The sequence below is a fragment of the Brugia malayi genome (assembly GCF_000002995.4).
Source record: "Brugia malayi strain FR3 genome assembly, contig: Bm_v4_ChrX_scaffold_001, whole genome shotgun sequence".
Taxonomy (NCBI): domain Eukaryota; kingdom Metazoa; phylum Nematoda; class Chromadorea; order Rhabditida; family Onchocercidae; genus Brugia; species Brugia malayi.
The window spans coordinates 18,583,822-18,604,953 of record NW_025062479.1 but is presented as its reverse complement, the minus strand read 5'-3'; the positions used below and the strand labels follow the sequence as shown (position 1 = coordinate 18,604,953).

The following is a 21,132-nucleotide window of genomic DNA, read 5'->3' as shown; positions in this document are numbered from 1 at the left end:
AGTTACCTTAAGCAGATATCAGCAGTATTATTGATACTAATAAATTACTAGTAGAAGGAAAACTAGAACATAAAAATAAAAATGTTTTATACTCTTGCTTGATCTTTGAAATTTAGAAGACGAAATTCTACTACTTTTACCTCTTTAAAACAATTACCCTATATACCAGCATAATTGGATGAAAGTCAACAGTGATAATTAACGAACTAAATCTCTAAGAACAACAGAAACCAATCATTTTACAATTTATATAATTCGTGGTGTGCTATTGGCGCTCATTTCTGACATTTTTAATTTCAGATTAATCAACATGACATCAAGCTAAGTTCTATCAGTTTGCTTTGCATGATATGTACAATTCTACTGTCTAAAAATGCAGCTGTAATTAAAGCATTTTTGAGACATCAATTCCAAATAGTTATTTTAAAATGTTGTGAATTTTGGTAAAAAACTGAAAGAAAATCCCACAAAATTTTCCACTCAATTATTTTCAAAGTCAATATTCAATTGCTGAAAGAAGTATGAGTTAAGATTGTAATGCGATATTCAGAAAATTCTCAAGTAAAATGTTTGAATCTTTCAGAAAAGTTAAACTTAAAGCATTAGTAAAAGAACATGAAAAAAGCATGAAGAGAAACAGCGAAGGAGCAATAAGTCTACGACAGTGGTAGTCCGATCCGAAAACAAAGTACACAATGTAAAAACTACAAATCCTCATCATCAGCTTCCTTGCGAGTGCAATAGCATGCCAAACCAACTAAAATTGCGAAGAAAAACAGGGCACAGAATAAAAGCATCCAAGTTGCTAACTGAAAATTTAATTCAATATAGAAACCAAATTTGAAAATATTCATTTATTTCGAGTTTCTTTTTGTCCATCATTACAATTCTTTTCAATCTACTGGTCAGTTTCAAGTAGTTCCATCTTTTTCGAAGGCATTTTTTACTTAACCCATCATGAATGTCAAAAAAGTTATGGAATTAAAATAATTCATAGCACCTAAACTACAATAAAATATTTGCTGATTGATCAACTAAGATGTCCTAAAATAATTTCGAAACAAACTTGATAGTCGCCGAGCTGTTTGTCCAGTTGGGCGATACGATGTAAATTTCCAACATCGACAGAATCTAAATGACGAGCATACCAGTTCCAAAAAACATGACCTTGCCATCGGAAACCAACATTCATTTCAGGACTGTCAGTTATCGACAAATAATTTAGTTCATCCACCTTCATTGCAGTCCAGTTGAAGGAAAATCCGGACGATTCCGGTGTCGGAATTCTGAAGTATATTTTTCTTTTCATATAAAAACAAGAAAACGTTATCAAATTTCTAAGGAAAATCTTGAAGCGACATTCTGCTCATTTCCTCTTTTCGATTTTTATATAAAAAATCTTTCAAAGATAAATGCATAAAAACCACAATTTTAGTCTTTATATGATAGTTGGATTCTAGAAAGTATTGTAATTTGTAAGATATCTTAAAAAGGGATATGCAACAATGTGTAAACAAAAAAAAAACTCGTCATTTTCTTTTTGTTTCTTATACAGAAGAAAAAGGTGAAATAAATGACATTCACCAAAAAAGTTCAAGAAAGTGCATAAGAAAGAAATTAATGAATTTTCGGACAATTTGAAAACTGTTAGCTCTCTACAAGAAGTTACAATTTGATGAAGTGATGCCATATTCTTTCGAAAGGAGGCAAATATAGTTATTATCTTTAAGCAGCATTTACTTAAACAGTAAAAAGAGATAATTTTTGCTAAGATAAATCTGATTAAGAAGCATAATTAGGAAATAATTACTTTTATTATTATAAATACAATATTTTTAATTTTAGATGAACCATAAAAAAATGATTTCCATAGACTTTCAGATGATCTCTGAGGATTGAAAAGCTAATGGTATCTCACCCGGTCCTGGCGAAATTGATGATAAGTTCAGCAAAAATTTCTGTTAGCCTCCGATCCAACTGCCAATTTCGATCACGCCTTTTGACCAGAAACCTTGGTTCAACATCAAACAGGAATATTTCATCACAGCCATGAAATGCTCCTATACAAAAAAAAAAAAAAAAAAAAAAACGAGAAAAAATTTAAATATCATCCAATAGCTTTGTAGTTTTATCTCCAGTTTCGAGTATTACTGAAATAGGATAACAATCGATAAGAAAAACAGAAAAAATGTTTTCCGGCAAGGTCAAAACATCCAACAACTTAAGGTATCAGATGTTTTGGCTTTTTCAGGAATGCTATTTTCAGTGCAAGCTCTTCCAGCAGTATTTGTCTTCTATTTGTGTATAATGATGCAATATTACGTAGAATAGATGAATAACTTTAACTAAACAGCGATTGGGATATTTATCGGGTAAGTAGTTTTATGAAAAATAATGTCTCATTTTGGTGATAAGAGTAAAAGTGGAACGTACTGTCGTGATCAAAATTTTCACTTATGTGATCGAAAGAATATAAATAAACAGGTGCACCGCCTTTGGCATAATGTGTCGCAAGTCGTGAAGCCGGCGCATCGTACCAAAAATGCGAATACATCTGCAAAAAAAAATTGAACAGTTAACTGTTGTCATCCAACAATATCTGGTTTATGACGCGCAATTGTTTCAGTAGAAACTTTATGGCTACGGGAAATGTAATTTGAGCTCAGAATTTAAATATGTGAATTTAAATAAGGTAGTGAAAGAACTAAAAGTAGCATGCATGCACATCAGCTTCCTAAAAGTAATCAGTGAGTCGAACTGATGTTAAATTGCCGTAATTTTGGCTATTTATTTTCCGATATCAGCCTCCGACACCCTTACATTACCCACCCGACACCAGTCCACTTTCATCTTTTAATGCTATCCGAGGTTGGATGAAAAGTTGGAATTGATGAATTCGACAAACATTCAACACGGCATCGTTCAATACTGATGAATCCACAGCGGGATTAATTTTCGACCAAATATACTCATGTTTACAACCTTCCATTATCAAACGATGATTTATAAAACCGGAATATGAAAGCGTTAAATTTTCAGCCATTTCTTCCGCAGCAGCTCGTGTCAGCGCATTCATATTTGTATTTTTTTCATTCAAAATCACTGAAATAATAGGTAATTTTTATCAACAATTGTATTTCTCAAAGCAAAGCACAACAAAATGCTTTATTTAAGTAGTCAATTTTTTTTTTTTTTTTTTTTTTAAAGAAGAAAAAAGAGAAAGTAACTGCTAAATTAACTGATATTTATAAACCAAAGTTAATTGATATTTGTCAACTTTTTTAATGAACTTTCGACAGTTCTCTCAAGAGTTAATTAAAAAAAAGTTTGTAAAAATTTATTAGAACAAATTACGGAATTGCAAAAAACAAACAGATTTTCAGCGAACTTTCATCTCTGGTTGTTCCAATCATCATCGGCATTTTTCGTCTATAAGTTGCAAGCATTTCCGGCGATTCCGGCAGTATGCCACCAATACCATCTACTATTGGTACAAACTCTTCATAATCATCATACTTTATCCTCTGTAATTTCAATAAATATTGAAATCCATGAAATTTGATGAAAATAGCCTAAATCAGATACAATTAAACAAGAAAATCAACAATTTAATATCAAATCCATTAATTACAAACAGGTATAAGCACTTGCAGAGGTATCGAGGATTTCATCCTTCAACTGTTTTTTGAAACATTCTAAAAGTTCACTGGAATTAAAGGAACGACAGTGCAATTTGCGATCTAGGATCCATGTAGCATTGACGGCAGTATCACGGACGGCACCAGGTGATAGAGCTGTACCACTAAGCAGGGCGATTTTTTGAAACAAACCTAAACAACATTTGCGTCTATTTTTGAAAAGAAAATTATATATGTTGTAGTATTTAACTTCTTACTGAAAACCACCGACCACTCAAAAATATGAAAACTAGAAGCTGAAGCCATGACAAATTTAAAGGCCATAAACAGAATTCCGTATTTTCTCTAACTGGAACATGGATCTAAAATTCACCTTCCGCACGGGGTGATAAAGCGAGAAGGGAAACACTGGCAGCACCACTACCATGTCCCATCAACAGTACATTTTCAGGATCGCCACCAAACGCCTGAGCATTCAACTGAAGATTTCTTTTCTTAACAAATTACTCAAACAAACATTCCAATAAACCCATATGTCTTAATATTTTTTTATTTCTCATTTTTTTTCCATTGCACATTCCATTACGAGAAATAAAGCGAACATTTCATTACGTTTTTACTACAAGAAGTTTAATAGTTGAAGTAAAAAAATTCATAATAAAATCATATAACGGACCGTATAAATATCAAAAAATAACCAATATACTTTACATATATTTTTTTATACTTTTTAAAAATTCTTTTTACCTTTTTTTTAAATTTATTTTCTTGTTGTTACAGAGATATTACTCAGATAATCAAAGAGATATTACCTAACACTAATATCAGAGATATTAAGATATTACCTGATAGTTTATAAAACAAAGTATAACAGCTATTTTAAAATGGAGCCTAACCTTGACCCATTTGAGAGCTAGAATTTGATCCCAAAGACCATTGTTTCCTGGTATCACTCCATCGCCCGTCGATATAAAACCTACAATGACATTTTATATAAAGTATAATCCGACGAAATGAAACAATGAATAAAGTAAATAAAATAATTTATTTGAAGTATTTTCTGCTTTCGGTAAAATGTAAGCCAAAACAATAGAAAAAAACACGAAAATAAATTGATTCATTATATTATTATAAACATGGAGCATAAGTGGTGCGCAAATATATGAACAACTCACCGAGTGGACCAAGTCGATAATTTATTGATATGAAGACAATTTTGCGTGAAACAAAATTAGTAAGAATTGCCTCCTGCGATAAATCGGAACTGGAACCCGACTGAAACTCTCCGCCATGTATGTAAACGATCACTGGATATGTATCATTGGTAAACTAAAAGCACTGGCATCATTTTATTTTCAAAATACTTGAACTTCAGAAAAATATTTTTATATGTTCAAATTAAAAGAAAAAAAAAAAGGAGGAAATTTAGTTTTTTAGCGTTGTAAACCTTTAAAAACCATCATTCAAGCTTTTATAGAAAAGTAAAGTGAATTCACAACTCTTTTTAAAATAGCGACATAAAGATCCGTATTGTTAACTTAACTCGGTTTTTCTCCTAAAAGTTCCTATCTTCGTTTAAGTTCATGCGTGTTATTGGCAGCCTACTCAAAAGAATTTCAAATTCTTTTCTTTTTCTGTGTTTCGCTATGAATATATTTTCTGCAATCGAGAAATCATTTTATATTATCAATCCTATTGATCATCACGTTTTCACTTTTACTAACATCACATCTAGAATGTATCTCTTCTTTCCTTAATCTAGATGCCAAATTAAGCTCAGTTCTTATCATTCCACTGCAAAATGGTCAAAAACGCCACTATGCTTCATTATCCCATTACAACACTCCCTTTATAAAGCATCTCATTTATTTAGTCAGATAAATTTTATCAGTCCTAGTGCCTTCGATTCAAAGAAATGAATCGTATATCGATTAAGCCAATTTGAGTAAGTATACCAGGCCTAAAATGCATTAAACAAATATTTTGAAAAACATAGTGAGCGATGATTATGTCCCAGACGCACGATCATAGCTTTTCATTGTGTAATGGCAATAGCCATTAATTGCAACTGCAATTATAATTGATATAGTTCATTGATTGGTTGCTGTTTCACCCGAAAGGAAGCTATACCTGAGGGGGAGCGAAAACATTGAGGTAAAGGCAGTCTTCGGAGATATGAATTCGGTAAATATTAACTGGATCTGTCTGACGAGTTCGAGGTTTCTGCGCGCACATGGCCGAATATTGAGTTGCATTCATTACACCCCTCCATTTCGCTGGTGGCTCTGGCATCTAAAAATAGAAAACATTAATAGTTGTTTGCATGCATAAACAACATGCTATAACACTCTTTTAATAATGAAACCATAAATTTATTCTGGACAAACTCCCTTTTCTCAATATTTGGAAAAACTTGAAATTAAAGTTGTAGGCATTTTGTTATAGAATTTCTAATAGCCTTAAGAAAAATAAAATGAAATTTAATTAATGGACAGCGAGCGGTTTAAATGAACGGTTGTTCAGGATTTTTCGTCCAATGATGTTTTTGGAGAAGAGAATGAAAAATATATAGATTATTAGAATCTTGAACAATTTACACAAAAAAAAATTTTTTTTTTAAATTTAATTTACAGTGCCGAACTGAATGAAATATGGCTAATTTATTTACTTGATGTTATACAACACTGTTGCAGAATTACCTGAAAGCGAAGCGAACCAACGGGTGGTGCAGCGTAAGGAATTCCTTTAAAAACTGCAAAATCGTTTGCACCAATTGTCTATAAAAATATAGCATTTCTATGTAATATGACATCTTTAGATGATTAATTTTACTATTTTTAATTCAGTTAAATAGTATTAACAGTATATGTAATTATTGCTCATTATAGCTTCAATATTATGCATAGATTTGAGGTTGATTTTCATCTTATAAAGGAATGAGAATTGAAGATTTGGAAAGAAAACGTTTTGTCGTTTATAACTTAAAGAAAGACTTAGGAAGATTTTTAAGACTAATATGCTCCATGGTTAGCGTGTAGGATGTAAGCCTTTTAGAAGCTTTGTGCATTTTGCTTACCAAATATTCTCCTCTTATGGAACCGGAATCGATGGTAAGCTCAATTGGATGTGTTTGCCGGATAGCACCATTGGAAAGGTTCAGTAGATGTTGAATGACACCGAACAAGCATATTGTATAGCATCCTATCCCAACTTGCATAGCGCATTAGCAGCTGCTTGTCATGTCTTTACTAAACATTTCCATTCTTTTCTACTTTAATTTTTTACTTTTCTTTTCAAGATTTCACTTCCAAGTTTTTGTTTCTTTCACAATTTTTTAATTTTTAAGAAATTCTGAGTGTTGAGAAGTATTTGATACGATTGTTAAATTAAATAAATTTAGCTTAATTAGAATTTCTTAATCGAGGAAAATTGCTTCAATTGCTTCAGCAAGAAGAGTAGTTATTTATTTTGATTAATAAATCACCGAGCTAATAATTCTGATCAAATCGGCTAGCCATTGGGAATAATTTAAAAAGGAAAACAGTAGGTATTAACTGCAGAAATTTGAAAGGGCAGTGTATTTTGTTAAGCAGTGGTGTAGTGATAGAAGCAAAAGTAGTAGCGGTTTTGTCGCAATGGCAGTTCTAATAGCAGCGGTGATATAATAGTAGCAATAATTGTAAGAATGTTTAATACAAAGTGAAAAAAGTTCAATGATAGTTACGAAGAATGAAGATTCATTTACCGCATGATGCATAACTAATAGTGAGATTAAAGGTCCATGTTCAGTGATATTAAAATTGTGAGGAAAGGAAAAATTTTAATAAATCGAATCGATTTAAGAAAGCATAGGACAGTGGGCACTTATTCTGATGGGCAGCTACAATGCAGTAACAAATAAGGACACTTGTCGATTTGCCTGAAAGGAATTTTTATGAATTCACATTTACTCCGTAAAATTCGAAGCACTAAAAAGACACGACTTGACAATTTGTTTAATAATTCTTTGATATATCTCCATCATTGATAATATGGACCATCTTTACAACATTCTAGTTGTAATTACAGGGTATATGAACAATTAATTACCCGAATTTAAGAAGATAAGCTACTAATTAATATTTATATTCTTATTGGAAATGAGTAAGATATAGCTTGAAGCGACTAACATAAAGTAATAATTTAAGAACCATTCGGAATATTCAATTAAAATTAAAATTCTTCCATTCCTCAGTCAATTCCTCAGATTTTCCTTAGAAATTGGTAAGAATGGAATAAAGAAAAGTCACAGAGTAGAACCATTAATTCTTCTCTAACTATATACGAATAAAAGCCAGTTAATTGGAAAGAGAGTATTTGCTTTGAAAATGTTGTTATCTTCCTTTCTTCTAATTTATCAGATCCATTGAAAACAACATCCTTCAAAACAATTTTAACGTCATATAGTGGTAAAAGATGTGATTCATTCGAATTTTTGTTAAATTAGAATTTCAGATTAGTTTGAGACTAAAAAATGATTCATATTATGAAATGTATGATGTGTACGAAAGTATATAAATTCAGTACTCATTAAACAAAAGTAAAAAATGAATTTTGACAAGGATACAGAATGCGCTTGAAACGTTGCTAAAAACAGATGAAAATGGAATGCATAAAACAGAAAGCTAACTAAAATTTAGTGTTTTGGAAGATTTATGAAAAGCATGAATTGATGTACTTCTCTGCATTGGCTTCAAAAAACTTGTTCCCTAGTGGTTCAAAAACAGAGAAGTATTCATTCATGCTTAGCACAATAGTACCACATCTTTTTTTTTTAAAAAAAAATAGCATTAAAATTGAGGAGATCAAATAAAATTTTGAAAAACTAATTCCAAAGGTACAAATTTAAAGAGTGCTTCAAGAATTTTTCAAGCGATTGGAAATCCGAATGGAAATTTAAAGAAACTTAGGGGATGCATAAAAAAGGATGAAAGCAGACAGAAAAAAGATATGGTTAGGAGCCTGGAAGCAGTAGTAGCTTCATCGATTCTCAGTGGACTTTCAAGTTTGCATGACATCACACCAATATTCTGCATTTTTTTCTTTCATAACACATTTTATAGACAGTGCTTGGCTTTCTTTTTTGGAAAAAATCCACAAAGAGCAGTCAGACGCAATCAGATATGCTTGAGTATATTATTGGAAGAAAGTCTAGGTTGATGACGTATATATATATTCAAAACCCAAACACACTCTCAAAGAAGAAGCACCCAAACCAAGTTGTTTTATTAAGAAAATCTAGAAATTAAAAGCTAATTCCAAGTATGAAATTACAAGAATTACTTACATATTCGAGAAATTCGTTTATATATTCGAGAAAAAGTGGAACAATTGCAAAATAAGTGAGTACTTAAATTTTCGCTTTATTAATTTATTTTCAACACTACTTTTATACTGATGTTCCTAAGAATTTTTATAGATTTAAATAAAAAAGTAAAGCGATCGGTGCTATGTAATAGGAGAGTCTTGCTAATTCATCTTGTGGCTTTGTAGTCGATGTCGTTATGTGTGCATAGCAAGCAGATATTTCATTGCAAAGCGAAAAGACGCTAAGAAAGTTGCAAATGTCATTGATTCCGGTAAAAAGAATCAATGGCTTGAAATGGCTGAATGGATGTTTGGGATTTGAAATATTTCATTGCAACGCTTTATACTTCAAAAGAGTTACTCTTGAAATCTATAAACCAGAAAATTGTTAGGAGAAGCATGACCTTTCAGGAAGCCCCATGTAAGGGTTGTACCAATTTGAGTCAGGTAAGAGCTACTTGCACTACAAGCACAAATAGCGAACCTTCTTAAATCATTTTCTGCTTCTAACACTCCGAAAAATTTTTATATTACAGAGCAATGACAACAATTAATGATCTGTACTTGCAATAATTTTTCCTCAAAAGAAATACTGGAAACGAATTTTCTCTTGGAAAAAAGTGGAAATATCAGTGTAAGCACAGCAAACAGTGATTACAAGAAATTTTGCGACATTAGTTAGAATCTGAATCCACTTAACTGAATGTAGTAATGTGGGACAGAATGGAGAATTAATGAGACTTCGTAAACAAAGTTTTCTTGTCTCACTCCGAGCAGCGATAGTTGAACATTCCATACAAAGAGTAAAAATGATATGCATCATTTGCGAGCTTGACATGCTGAGGGAAATACTGAGGCTGGAAGAATTACTACCGGAAGTTAAAAAACAACACCGCATTTCTGAATTTAGCATTTAAACTGATGCCAATCCACCCAGCAATTGATTGCCTGTTCGAGTACTTCTACGGACGAGCATGCGCGTATCTCTGTGCGCATATGTGTGGGTTACATATATATGTGTGTGTGTGCATGTGTGTATATTATTAAGCAATTTGATTATACACTTCTAGCACCCGTTGTTCAGTGAGACACTTCGTCCAAATAGTGAGGGCTAGATGCGACACCTGATTTCGCTTTGCTCTGTCCAAAATGCCATCTCCCAAAATGAGAAATGTGCGACATATTCTCATTCTCATTATCATTTCATCCGCACCACGAATAAATCAATTTATTCATGAATTGTGTTCCAAGAATAAAATCTCAGTATGGCATTTAGCCATAACGAAGATGTGTAGCTAAAAGCTCGGAATATGATCAAAGTTGACCTTTATTTATTGCAGGGAACAGTGAGATAAAATTATATTGTAACTATTTTAAAACGATAGAATTGCTCATGAAGATCAGAAAGTGATATTATTTAGTAAAGTGAGATGATTACGGTTGGCGTTTTACTGATGAATATGTACAAGCAGTTTAAATTGTTTTTTGAATTGTTTGTACCATGAGAATATTGGGACGCATAGGACAGAAGTGCAGCGACATGTCCAGTTTCAGTCTAATTAGGACTAAAATGAACACAATGGTCCTTTGGCTTATACAGCTCAATCAAAAGTACCATGTATACACAAAATTCGAAAATAATTTACTTTTCATTGCAAATAACAGATGCACATTATACTGAATTTTCAAAATTTTTTTCATTTTAAATTTCACTGGCATGATCGCTTCTGATTCATTTATGCAAAATATAAAATAAATAATATCGCTGAGTAGAGATTATAATGAAAACAACTAATAGCGCTTGCCATTGATTTTTATTAACAAACAAAGTTGATGCTGGTGTACCTGTATGCAACGTCACCTGTACAATGTACACACACATATGTATATGCATACATGCACACACACACACACACACACACACTGAAGGAAGGAAGTGTACGCGGCTGCAACAAGGCAAACACACGTTGGTATCGAAATTGTTCAGTATAGACAAGCAATTTTAAAAAATGGAAGCAAAGAGAGAGGAATGGTTGTCAGAAAAATGCATCTGTTATGTTTGCACGTTGTTATAACTCTTTCATTCCCACTTCCGTTTGATGGGATTTATTTGATAGAATTTTTACAAAATTTTGAAAATGTATAAATTGGAGTCTGATATAGAATTGGGGAGGATGTGTCCGTATGTGTGTTCGTATGTTGAATTACTTTTTGTTTATCCAAGCAGCTTTTCAACCATGAATCTGACTAATTTTAAGTCCTAGAAGTTTAAGTTTTATTTTAATTTTAAATTTTATTAAAATAAAAGTTCCTGAAAAGTTAAATGTTCACAGTTAATGATTAGTTTCATGATTTTAAATCAGGAATCTGTTATTGTCACATCTGTCTAAAAGAGTAAAAAGACTGATCTCTAAGATTATACTATCAAGGAACAAATGAATTTGTAAAGGTTATAATCCACAATCCTCATTTTTTTCAAAACAAAAGATAAGTTTTTGACCCGAAAGTAGAAAAAAATTTAGAGATCTTCTCATTTTTATCAATGCGACTACAAATGTTGCTCAAATATTGGCAGCATACTTTTATTTCATTGAAATTTGTTTGGTATTGCAAGAATGCAACAATATTTCAATCACTTCATTTATTTTATAATTTGTAATTTACTGTGAAAAACTTGTCACAAAATATTTCGATGGGAATGATAAATGATGTAATTCCATCGATCCAATCTCTTGAAATTCTTCAAGAAACAAATTTTTTAAAGTTAAAATTAAGTTTTTTTGATTTTGATTTATCAAAGTTTAAAAGTGAGAGATAAGCGCACTATATTCTATTTGTTCTTTGAATTTTTTAACTTTTCAAATTTTGTGCTCACTTTACATAGTGATGCACTGATTTCAACTTATCTCTTATCTCTATCAATTTTTCTATTTTAATGGTCCTATTATATTGTATTCTTTTGCGTGGTGAATACAAAAGCAAAATTTTTTAATCGATGTATTAAGGCCCTGTGAGTGAGACTTTTGTATTTCATTAAAAAATCATCATCAATCAGTAGCATTTTACTTGGTATTTTTCAAAATTTAGTCTTTCTTCTCGGTGTCTTATTATTTCTGTTTGTAATTCCTCTTCCAATATTCTCAAATTTCTGACAAAGCTATAAAATTTAAGTTTAAATAAATTACAAACTAGAGTAACATCCTTAGTGAAATTTAGTTAATATATCATTGCAGTTCTATTAAACAATAAGAAACACTTCAACTTTTTATTCGAATTGTTATTGGTTATTGGTTAATTTTCATTTTTCAGCTATTTTTTTTTTTTTTTTTTATTTTCAGCTATTTTCAATTGTACGTAACTGTAGAAATTAATCGTTTTTCACTTTGGTATCAATGGCAATCCGAGCCCAGTAAAGGTTGATTGCATGGGTGGTATCAATGTACCTACCTGTAGCAGTCCGAGCACAGTACAGGTTGGTCGTATGAGTAGCATTTTCCTACTGCTACTGCCACTAGTATCAGCTAGTGAAGAGGAAACGCACGATCGATTCCTAGATGGATGCAGTTCTCATTGCACCAATAAATTCGATCAGGTTGGATTTTACCAAACCTTTTCGAACTCTTTTCACCCTTTCAACCACAATTTTTTCTTGCGCTTCTACATGAATACTAGTGGAAGTGTAGTTACAGTGAATTATCTTTTTCTTTTCCGCTTCTTTCTCTACCAAACAAAAATGCTGAAAAGCAAGAAAATGGATTTCAGATTATTTGTGGGCTAATGAAATATGATAATGTAAAGAAGTATCACAGGTAATTTCAACCAGTTTTAAATAGTTTTTTTTTTTTAGAATCTGTCGTGTTGGAACAAAACTGCAGAATTTTTTGGTAAAACACTTATGGGTGTATTTTTACGATATGTTACAACACAGGTTCATTTATTTGTTTTATTAAGCACTGCTTAAAATATATTACTAAGCACCGCTCAGTAACATACTTCGACAGCAACGAAATGATAATAATAAAATAGTTTGAACCAGTAAATTGGATATTAGCTAATAGATCATATAAGTTGGCCTATCTTCTTTAAATGTTCTTCAATAAAAATTTGAAATAAATGAAAATACTATTTATTTATAAAGGATCTCCAAGAATCTTAGAAAACATAAAATATTTAGACAAAATGCAATAGCACGTAACTAAGATTGGTCTGGTTATTTTCTACTCATCCTTTTTATTCTGCTTAATTACCCAGGTTTAATGGTTTTAATTTAAGGCAAATATTTTAATTGCAACAAAGGAACATCACGGAAAGTTGCCAACCCCTGACGAAATAGCAAAAGTAAGTTTTAATGTTGCGAATTAAATGACCATATTTTTCAATTCTACATAACCTATTATTTCATGCAAGCTTTTCTCCCCGACCGATCCATTTCATTATCCTTAACTTGTCTTTCCTCTAAAATTACTTGTCAATGTCCACTCACTTCGTCACCTTTTTTTTTAATTTTTAGAGAAGTCTCGACAGAATGACGAAGTATACGGAATACTATCATTTTGATAATGATAGTGGAATTCTGACGACAGGAATTATCAGTAAAACTGTAATGGCTTTTGTTGCTGCCTCTTTCGTAAGAACAATTTTTTTTTCAGCTATTGATAGTAGTCTTAGTGATGACACTTATAAATAAAAGTCAAATCATTTTAAACGTTACTATTCAACTAAAATTTTTGGGCACTAATTAATGTCCAATAATTTTCTCGCAGTTAGCTTTATCGAAGGAACAGTAAACGTGTTAAATTAGCAGGGACAATCAAGCTGTAAAGGTTCGGTTGGTAGTAAAAGAAAATGGTGCTAGCACAAAGTGGTGCTATGCTATTTCCTATCTAGTTATAGAACTGAAGAAAAAAGTTAATTTTCCGTAATCTAATTAGTTTTTAAGTAATTATGAAAATGAAATTATCAGAATTACCATAAGTAATCCTACCTAATAGTAATCTCACCTACATTTCGAACTTGCTACAAATTGATTGAAAATGCAGTAAAGGGAATCATGGAATGATGTTTAGTAGCGATAATAATGTAGCGAATGATGCAAATACCTAAAACCATCCATCTTATCATGTTTAGCTGTACTTAAATTTGAATTTAGCTTTGTACTACAAGTTGAGTATATTCAAATTGTAAAGCTAACTATCTCATAATAAATTACTTTGAAACTGATTTTCAGGAAACGCTTCAAACTGGAAAACAACCAACTTTGTTGACATGTCCGAAAGGCTGTGAAAGGCCATCAAATTTTTGGTTATCATGGAGTTTCATATCTTTGTCGGTTTCTGGCATTCTAATTGCTATCATAATAATTAAAACGTTAGAAAAAGATCGCATGGATCGCAAACATGTCTTAGCTGAAGGAACGGTCAAAAGTGATGGGTGCAAAACGAACTGAATTTTAATTGAATTTTTTTTGCTTTAGGTTACGCTTTCAACTTTCGTTTTTGAAATGATCACATATTGCAGAGAAAAATATGGAAGCATTTTGTAACTATAAGCAATTTTTATTTTCAACTGTTAGAGTGATTTTAAGTGGTTTTAAATGTCTTTGTTGGTATTAAAAGTTGTAACAATATCTGAAAGAAAAAATCAAATAAATGACTTTGTTTCAAGAGGATAAACAGATCTGGATAGAAAGGAAGAGTTTTAAGTTAATCTTATAAGCTTTAACCATTGCACATTCCTTAATATAAATGCAGTTTCATCAATAAATTCCCTGGTTTTCTACCTTTTACTTTGTACTTACTTAATTTCCTTTATAATTGTTAGATTAAATTTCACTTTAATTCTTTTAAGCTATTGTTTTCTATTGATTTCGCCTCTTTTTTGTGTCGTTTTCATGTTTTTCTTTTTAGTTAATTCCTCCCTTTCAATAGTTAGAACTGTTTAATGAATGCTTGTTTATTCTATATGTTTCAAAATCTAAGTTATAATAACTTGTTTAAAAGAAGTAAGTAAAATGTTATATTTTGATTTTCTACCTGAAGAATAAAGGAATGAACACAACTTCTCATGACTTAGAAAATTCAGCAATGTCGGATGGTTCACTTCATATATGTTAGCAGGCTCACTGTCCCATTTTCAAAATTTTGCCAAGCAGAACATTTTGCGATACTGCTATGCACTATTTTTTTTTTAACAAACTCTTTCAAAATAACCTCTTTTTATAAAACGTCAATAAAGGATGCAGTACAAATCGTCCTTTTTTTCAAAATAAATTCTCTCCAGAACCACTAGAAATGTAACCTAAACTATTCAGCCAGTTTTTTTTCAAATCATTTTTTCAGAAAAGGATTGAGATTTAACAATAATTTATATTTTATATACCAAAAACTCAACTGGACAAATTTAGCATTTAAGCGGATTGTTTCTTGTAAAAATAAATTCAAAACATTGCTTACTCTAATTTTGATCTGAAAATTTTTTGTACCTCGAAAACTTACAACTCTCGTTTTTCGAGAAATGTTTGCCACATATTTTTGTAATTTGATAAGCACCTTGCATCTTCCAAATTTATTCGAGTTCAGTTTCTGATAAGAAAATATTTCGATACTTGAATGAACTGATAAAATGCTGTTATCAAAGAATCAGGTATACAATACAATATGTATAGGAAATGATTGTTATTTACAAACATTTGTCGACTACAGATATGCCATATTTCATCTGGCAAACCATATTTACAGGTACTTCAAATTTTGATGTCTTTAATACGAATTATGTTTGATCCAAAAAAAAAAGAATATATTAGAGTATGAGTTGTCAAGTAACATGGAATCATTGTTACAAAATTAGTAGTAGCATTCTTTTGTAGATTAGAAAATCAGAGATTATTTTTAGAGAATTATCCCATGTCTTTAACGTATGAGAGTGAATGATTTGCCTCAGAAGTTCATTAGATTATAAAAACAAGAAAATTCTTTTTATTATCATAAAAGATCAAACTTTTGGGCTACCATTCTTGTCTCAATTTTAAGTCTAATATTTGATTTTGCTAACATACTACAGCTCTAAGCCTTGTGAGGGTTTGCGCCAATGATATGGACACATACGGACGCGAATTTGTTTTCGTATATCCACCGAATAACAGTGGATCTATCGGGATGGAAGCTACATTAAGTATTATCAATCCGAACACAAAGCAAAGTGCGAATGTCATCGTTGAATATCCTGAATTTGATACTAATGGTGATAATATTACAACAACACGACATACCGCAAGTCTGGTTGTCAAAGTACTCAGCAGTGTCCTGGTACTTTCTTTTTTCGTTATTCCCTCAATTCAAACATACGCAAGTGAACGTCAGATCTGCGTAGTCCTCTTCAAAGTTTTTTTATCGATGTGCGATATGTAGTACCCATAATTCTGAAAAAAAATTAATTCTGACAGTGTACCCTTTATCACCGGTAAAAAAATAGTATATTTTGGAATTCCTAAAAGATTCCGGGCACAATTTCTTCTGAGTTTTTCCGTTCTCCCACCCAAGACGATTTTTCCGAAGAATTAGTCTTTGACTAAAATAAAGCTTTAATTTTATAGATGAAAGTATTTTTTGGAAATCTAAAGTGGAATCGCACTAGTTAAAATGACATTCGGCTATACGAAAATATCCAAATAAATTTGTACAGCTTCAAGTGTTTTTCAACTATTCTTCAATTCCAATCGGTTTTTCAGTTCAAATTTAATGAGTCAGTGATTCTGAATAACATCAATGATGGTTTGCATTCATACGTAGATGCCCGAATTGTTGTCCACTCCACCATTCTAATCACTCTTATAGCACATAATGTAGATATCAGTGGTGCACGCGACAGCTTCCTTGGTTTTTTTTTCTCCATTATTTCATTAAGTAATTATAATAACTATGAGCGTATAATATGTTTCAAAATCAAACTAAAATTCTTTAAGAGTTGCTATTTGAAATTTTAACGAAACATTTCGCGAAATATTTCTCATTTTGCAACTTTTATTCGAGTGAATTCGTATTAAAATTAAACTTTCCGAGTAATTTTAGTGTTACCAATATCAATGGCTGGAAATCATTATGCATTTACACTTCCACCATCATCAGCATTAGGTTCAACGATTGTTTATTTTCTGCCAGTGAAAGCTAAACATAATCAGTATGTTACAATTAATTCGATTCGCAGCACATCCTCTTGTTCTTGCAAACATACTGTACAAGTTTGTTTTCTTTCACTGCTTTTTAACAAATTCATTTATATATGCAATCGGCAATGTTAAAAGGATTCTATTATGCAGTAAATTTACATATTTTGTCCTCACCTTCAATTTTCCATATCATGGGAAACAATATTACAGGTAGGTGAAATGTTGGCATTCAGTTCATCAGAAGAAAGTATAACTTTATGGGCACATAGTAACTTCACATTCGTTATTGTTGCCGCTGTACGTAGACTGCCAACAGCAAAAGGATCAGATGTATTCGATTTCGGATGCTTTATGCCAAGCTCAGTACCAATAACGGGTTTGTTGAATTTATTATTTGAAATGTATTTCTCAACTCTCTTTATAAGATCCGACCAACTTAGTACGCAGTAGTTCTATAAATAAAAAACTAATTTGTAGTTAATTGCAATTCCAGAAACAAATCGTTTTTCTCTAAAGGGAAAGATTAGACACTGTATTATAGGCTGCGATAAGTTAAAAGATAACTACGTAATGCCACTGCTTACTGGGAAACATCACTTGCTTACACCGCTATCCGTAGAATGCAAATCAGTGGAAATTTCAATTCATGGTTCGAATAAAATTGTGAAGACAAAGCGCCTGATATCCACTTTTCCTGAAGCAACCAATTCTATAGTACTTGATGAATATGGAAATACGGCCGCAATAAGTACTACGTATGAATTTGCAGTGTTTAGATAATAATAATTTTCACGCATTCCAATGAAACAAATCACTTGTGATATATATTTTTACCACTTTTTACCGGAAAATATCAGTTCCTTGAATACGAAAGAAGAAAAAAAGAAATGAAAATAGTACATTGTGACATAATCATTGCTAAGTTTGATAAATCTGAAAAAAAGTTTTCAGAACAGTGTTAAATGTGATTCGTTATGGTGGATACAATGTTGGGACACTAAACTATGAGGAAGGTGGATACCTAGATGAAGTACCAGCCATTTCACAATTCATTTCCGGAATGATCCCGGTTATTATACCCAGCGACAGCAATCAAGTTACTGTAAATCTTTTCAATATATTGTAATTGTAACAATTACAAGAATTAATCGATATATTACAAGAAATGAATATTCCCTGCATTTTGATGCTACCTAGATTTTTTACGTGATGCAAGTATACAAATGAAGTATGCAGCATGCGACATGATAATCTAACAATCTTTTTTTCACTTCCTAATTCATTTTGCAATGATAGTGCTAAAAGAAAATATTCTTTCAGGTGATAGCAGACTATAAAGCAATGTCAAGTGCTTTCTTTGATAGTGAGATTAGCTTATCATTTGCTACACTACCATTTTTAAATGGTTCACTATATTATTCATCCGGCACTGTATCCCCCGGTTTTCACTTCTTCTATGCCGATGGTCTGTATATTATCTTTATTAGTGGTCGTATGAATAACAGCGCTTATGGATTTGTCCCGGCTTTCAACAGTAAATTTTTATCACTTGATTTGATCAATGTGTCTATAATAGCTGTAACAATTGCATACTAACATTAAGAGAAACTTAGTCACAAATGGTTTTTTTTAATCTGTTTATCCTCTTAACTTTACATTTTCTTTTCTATCTCTGAGATGATTCTAAGAATTTTATTTGCAGGTCGAAAAGTTGTCAAAATAGATTCTATTACACGTGAGTCATCTGGACTTTCATTATTTTGCTAATTGGTACTAGAAACTAATTTATCGCTTTTGTTTGCTTCAGCTTCTTTTACAGAATTTTTGGATGGAACGACTACGACTAAGAAACAAACATTGGTAACTTCAGCAGTGAGAGAACTTATTTCAAATGATAATATCTCCACAAGAAATCATACGTCGTACACCCGCTGTACCTATGGTAGATCTAAAAGTTTATCAACCGAAAGATTTCTAATAAAGGCCTCTTCTCCATCCATTTCTATTGAATTGTCTTTCTCTATTTTGCTCATTTGTATATTTCATATCTTCATCGCATGAATGTAAATGTTGCAGCATCACTGAAGTCTGAAGCAAACAGCAGAATTTCTTTGTAATAAATATTCAAATTTAAGATTTACATGTTTTTTTTAAAGCATTTCTATACTTCAGAAATGGTAGAAAGATTTCCGAAGCATTTTTACACGATGAAGTAAAAATTCTTTAGGAACATCAAAGAGAACAAAATTCTCTGATAACCTCAATGTGGCTTTCTCCAAATGCTTATGTCAGTGTTTAATGCTTAGTCAACAATAAATGCTAGATCCTTTATTAGTCGCTATCCGATTCCATCTCAGTTTATTATTTCAAGTCATTAGATAATACTAACAAATTTAATGCTAAGTTTTTAACTTATTTTTTTATTTTTTCTTAACTTTTAGTTTAATTTTCAATTAGGCAGTAAATTAAAACATTTAATATATTGAAAATATTATGCTCTTTTTTTACGGTGGATAAACGTATGTAGTTTTTTCAGTTGTTATAGATAATGTAATCAAAGAATTCTGGCCTTCTCCTACCATAATTATTTGGAATATTAACGTACTCATAAATATTTATGAGTAATACATCCGGTTGGCAAGATTAAAATTACTGCTTTAACATCTTGAACAGAGTTTCACACTGTATTCAGATACAAACAAACAATCGGAATCAAAAAAACAAATAAAAAATGAACTCTGTTTGTCATTGCAGATGATGTTATTTAAAGGTACAGAGATTAGCAACGTTCTCCCTTTAGCTGATGAAATGAATTCACGCTATTTACAACTGGTAACACACAGGCGATTAAGACATTTTCGCTTTCAGGTAGCATTGAAAAAATTAGTAGTGGTTTCATTCATTTATATTTTTTTTCAGAAATGAAACAGTTCAACCGCTTACTTAAAGAAATAGCTAAAAGTGGATGGAAAGTAATGTATTAATAATAGATTAGTAAGCATTCTGATAAAAACAGTGGTGAATGTCGACCTAAAATCCACGTATGCAAATCATTATTCTTTGCAAAAAGCACTGATCATGAATTTGATGGAATTACTGTCTCATCAAGAGAAGAAGTCGAAGGTGTAAACTTACTTATTTTGTTAAAATTAATAGAGAACTTACTCCACCTTCGTATTGCTAATTCATTCATTTCACTGATGTGATTATCAACATGTCTCGGACAACAACTCTAATATAAATTAACTCTAATAACAGAAATTAAATTTTCCCTTGGAAAAAGAAATGAAGTAACTAACAACTACGTTAACCTCACATTTCTAATATCTATAAAAACATCAAATTCAGCCAAAGCGGCAACTTAAAGTGGTTCTTAAGTGGATTTATAAATTATAATAACTTTTCTTTAAACTATGGAATAGTTCAAAAAGGATTTTTGCATGTAGATGTGCGGCAGAGAGATATTGTATATATAAAATAGGACATGGGAAGAATATAAATAAGGCTAGTTTACTTGCTGAATACAGTGCATGCGTTACAGATATGATTGCTAGTATTATATCATTTCTTCTTATCTATCACTGGTAATTCTTGATCTTTTCAAATGAATTTAACCGCTATTTGAGCATCTCTTTGGTTTATCATATGCTGAAATACAACCAAACCACATTGTTTTTGATCCCAAATTTGTGAACCAAATATTATGAGAGCCCGACCTATAAATAATTTTGCTGCATTAAAATTAAAAACATTCTGAACATCAAAAAATATATTATAGCGCTACTGAAAACTCTAAGTTATTGAAACTTTTCAACAAACCCAGAAGTTTATTAAAACTTCTTTATAAAAAATCATTCGGAAATTTTTTTTTTTTGTTAGTTTGTTAATTTCGATTTTTTTTTTTTTTTTGAAAATTTAACAAACACTTCAAAATTTATGATTTTAACTTTTTCAATTTAAAGTACCTTAGATACTTTCACTTTC

At 31.2% G+C, this 21,132-nt stretch overlaps 3 protein-coding genes across 3 annotated transcripts; 2 read left to right on the top strand and 1 right to left on the bottom strand.

The window, feature by feature from the left end:
• Nucleotides 1–704: 704 nt before the first annotated feature.
• On the bottom strand, nucleotides 705–6,855 carry Bm5445 (Uncharacterized protein; the record flags this gene model as incomplete). Its single annotated transcript, XM_043075316.1, has 13 exons — nucleotides 705–809; nucleotides 1,067–1,199; nucleotides 1,919–2,060; nucleotides 2,434–2,554; nucleotides 2,906–3,102; nucleotides 3,374–3,572; nucleotides 3,652–3,830; nucleotides 4,012–4,117; nucleotides 4,535–4,614; nucleotides 4,814–4,967; nucleotides 5,769–5,930; nucleotides 6,338–6,415; nucleotides 6,715–6,855. 13 exons carry the CDS (start codon nucleotides 6,853–6,855, stop codon nucleotides 705–707), a joined length of 1,797 nt encoding a protein of 598 aa, XP_042931250.1.
• Nucleotides 6,856–12,408: 5,553 nt separating this feature from the next.
• Bm9923 (Uncharacterized protein) lies at nucleotides 12,409–14,430 on the top strand (the record flags this gene model as incomplete). The annotated part of the gene is made up of 5 exons (XM_001898132.1): nucleotides 12,409–12,576; nucleotides 12,832–12,912; nucleotides 13,257–13,322; nucleotides 13,495–13,611; nucleotides 14,212–14,430. 5 exons carry the CDS (start codon nucleotides 12,409–12,411, stop codon nucleotides 14,428–14,430), a joined length of 651 nt encoding a protein of 216 aa, XP_001898167.1.
• A 1,257-nt stretch (nucleotides 14,431–15,687) lies between these two features.
• Bm9924 (Uncharacterized protein) lies at nucleotides 15,688–19,209 on the top strand (the record flags this gene model as incomplete). The annotated part of the gene is made up of 10 exons (XM_001898131.2): nucleotides 15,688–15,721; nucleotides 16,044–16,288; nucleotides 16,711–16,858; nucleotides 17,051–17,220; nucleotides 17,359–17,524; nucleotides 17,690–17,903; nucleotides 18,100–18,250; nucleotides 18,469–18,682; nucleotides 18,851–18,883; nucleotides 18,956–19,209. 10 exons carry the CDS (start codon nucleotides 15,688–15,690, stop codon nucleotides 19,207–19,209), a joined length of 1,629 nt encoding a protein of 542 aa, XP_001898166.2.
• Between the last annotated feature and the right edge of the window lie 1,923 nt (nucleotides 19,210–21,132).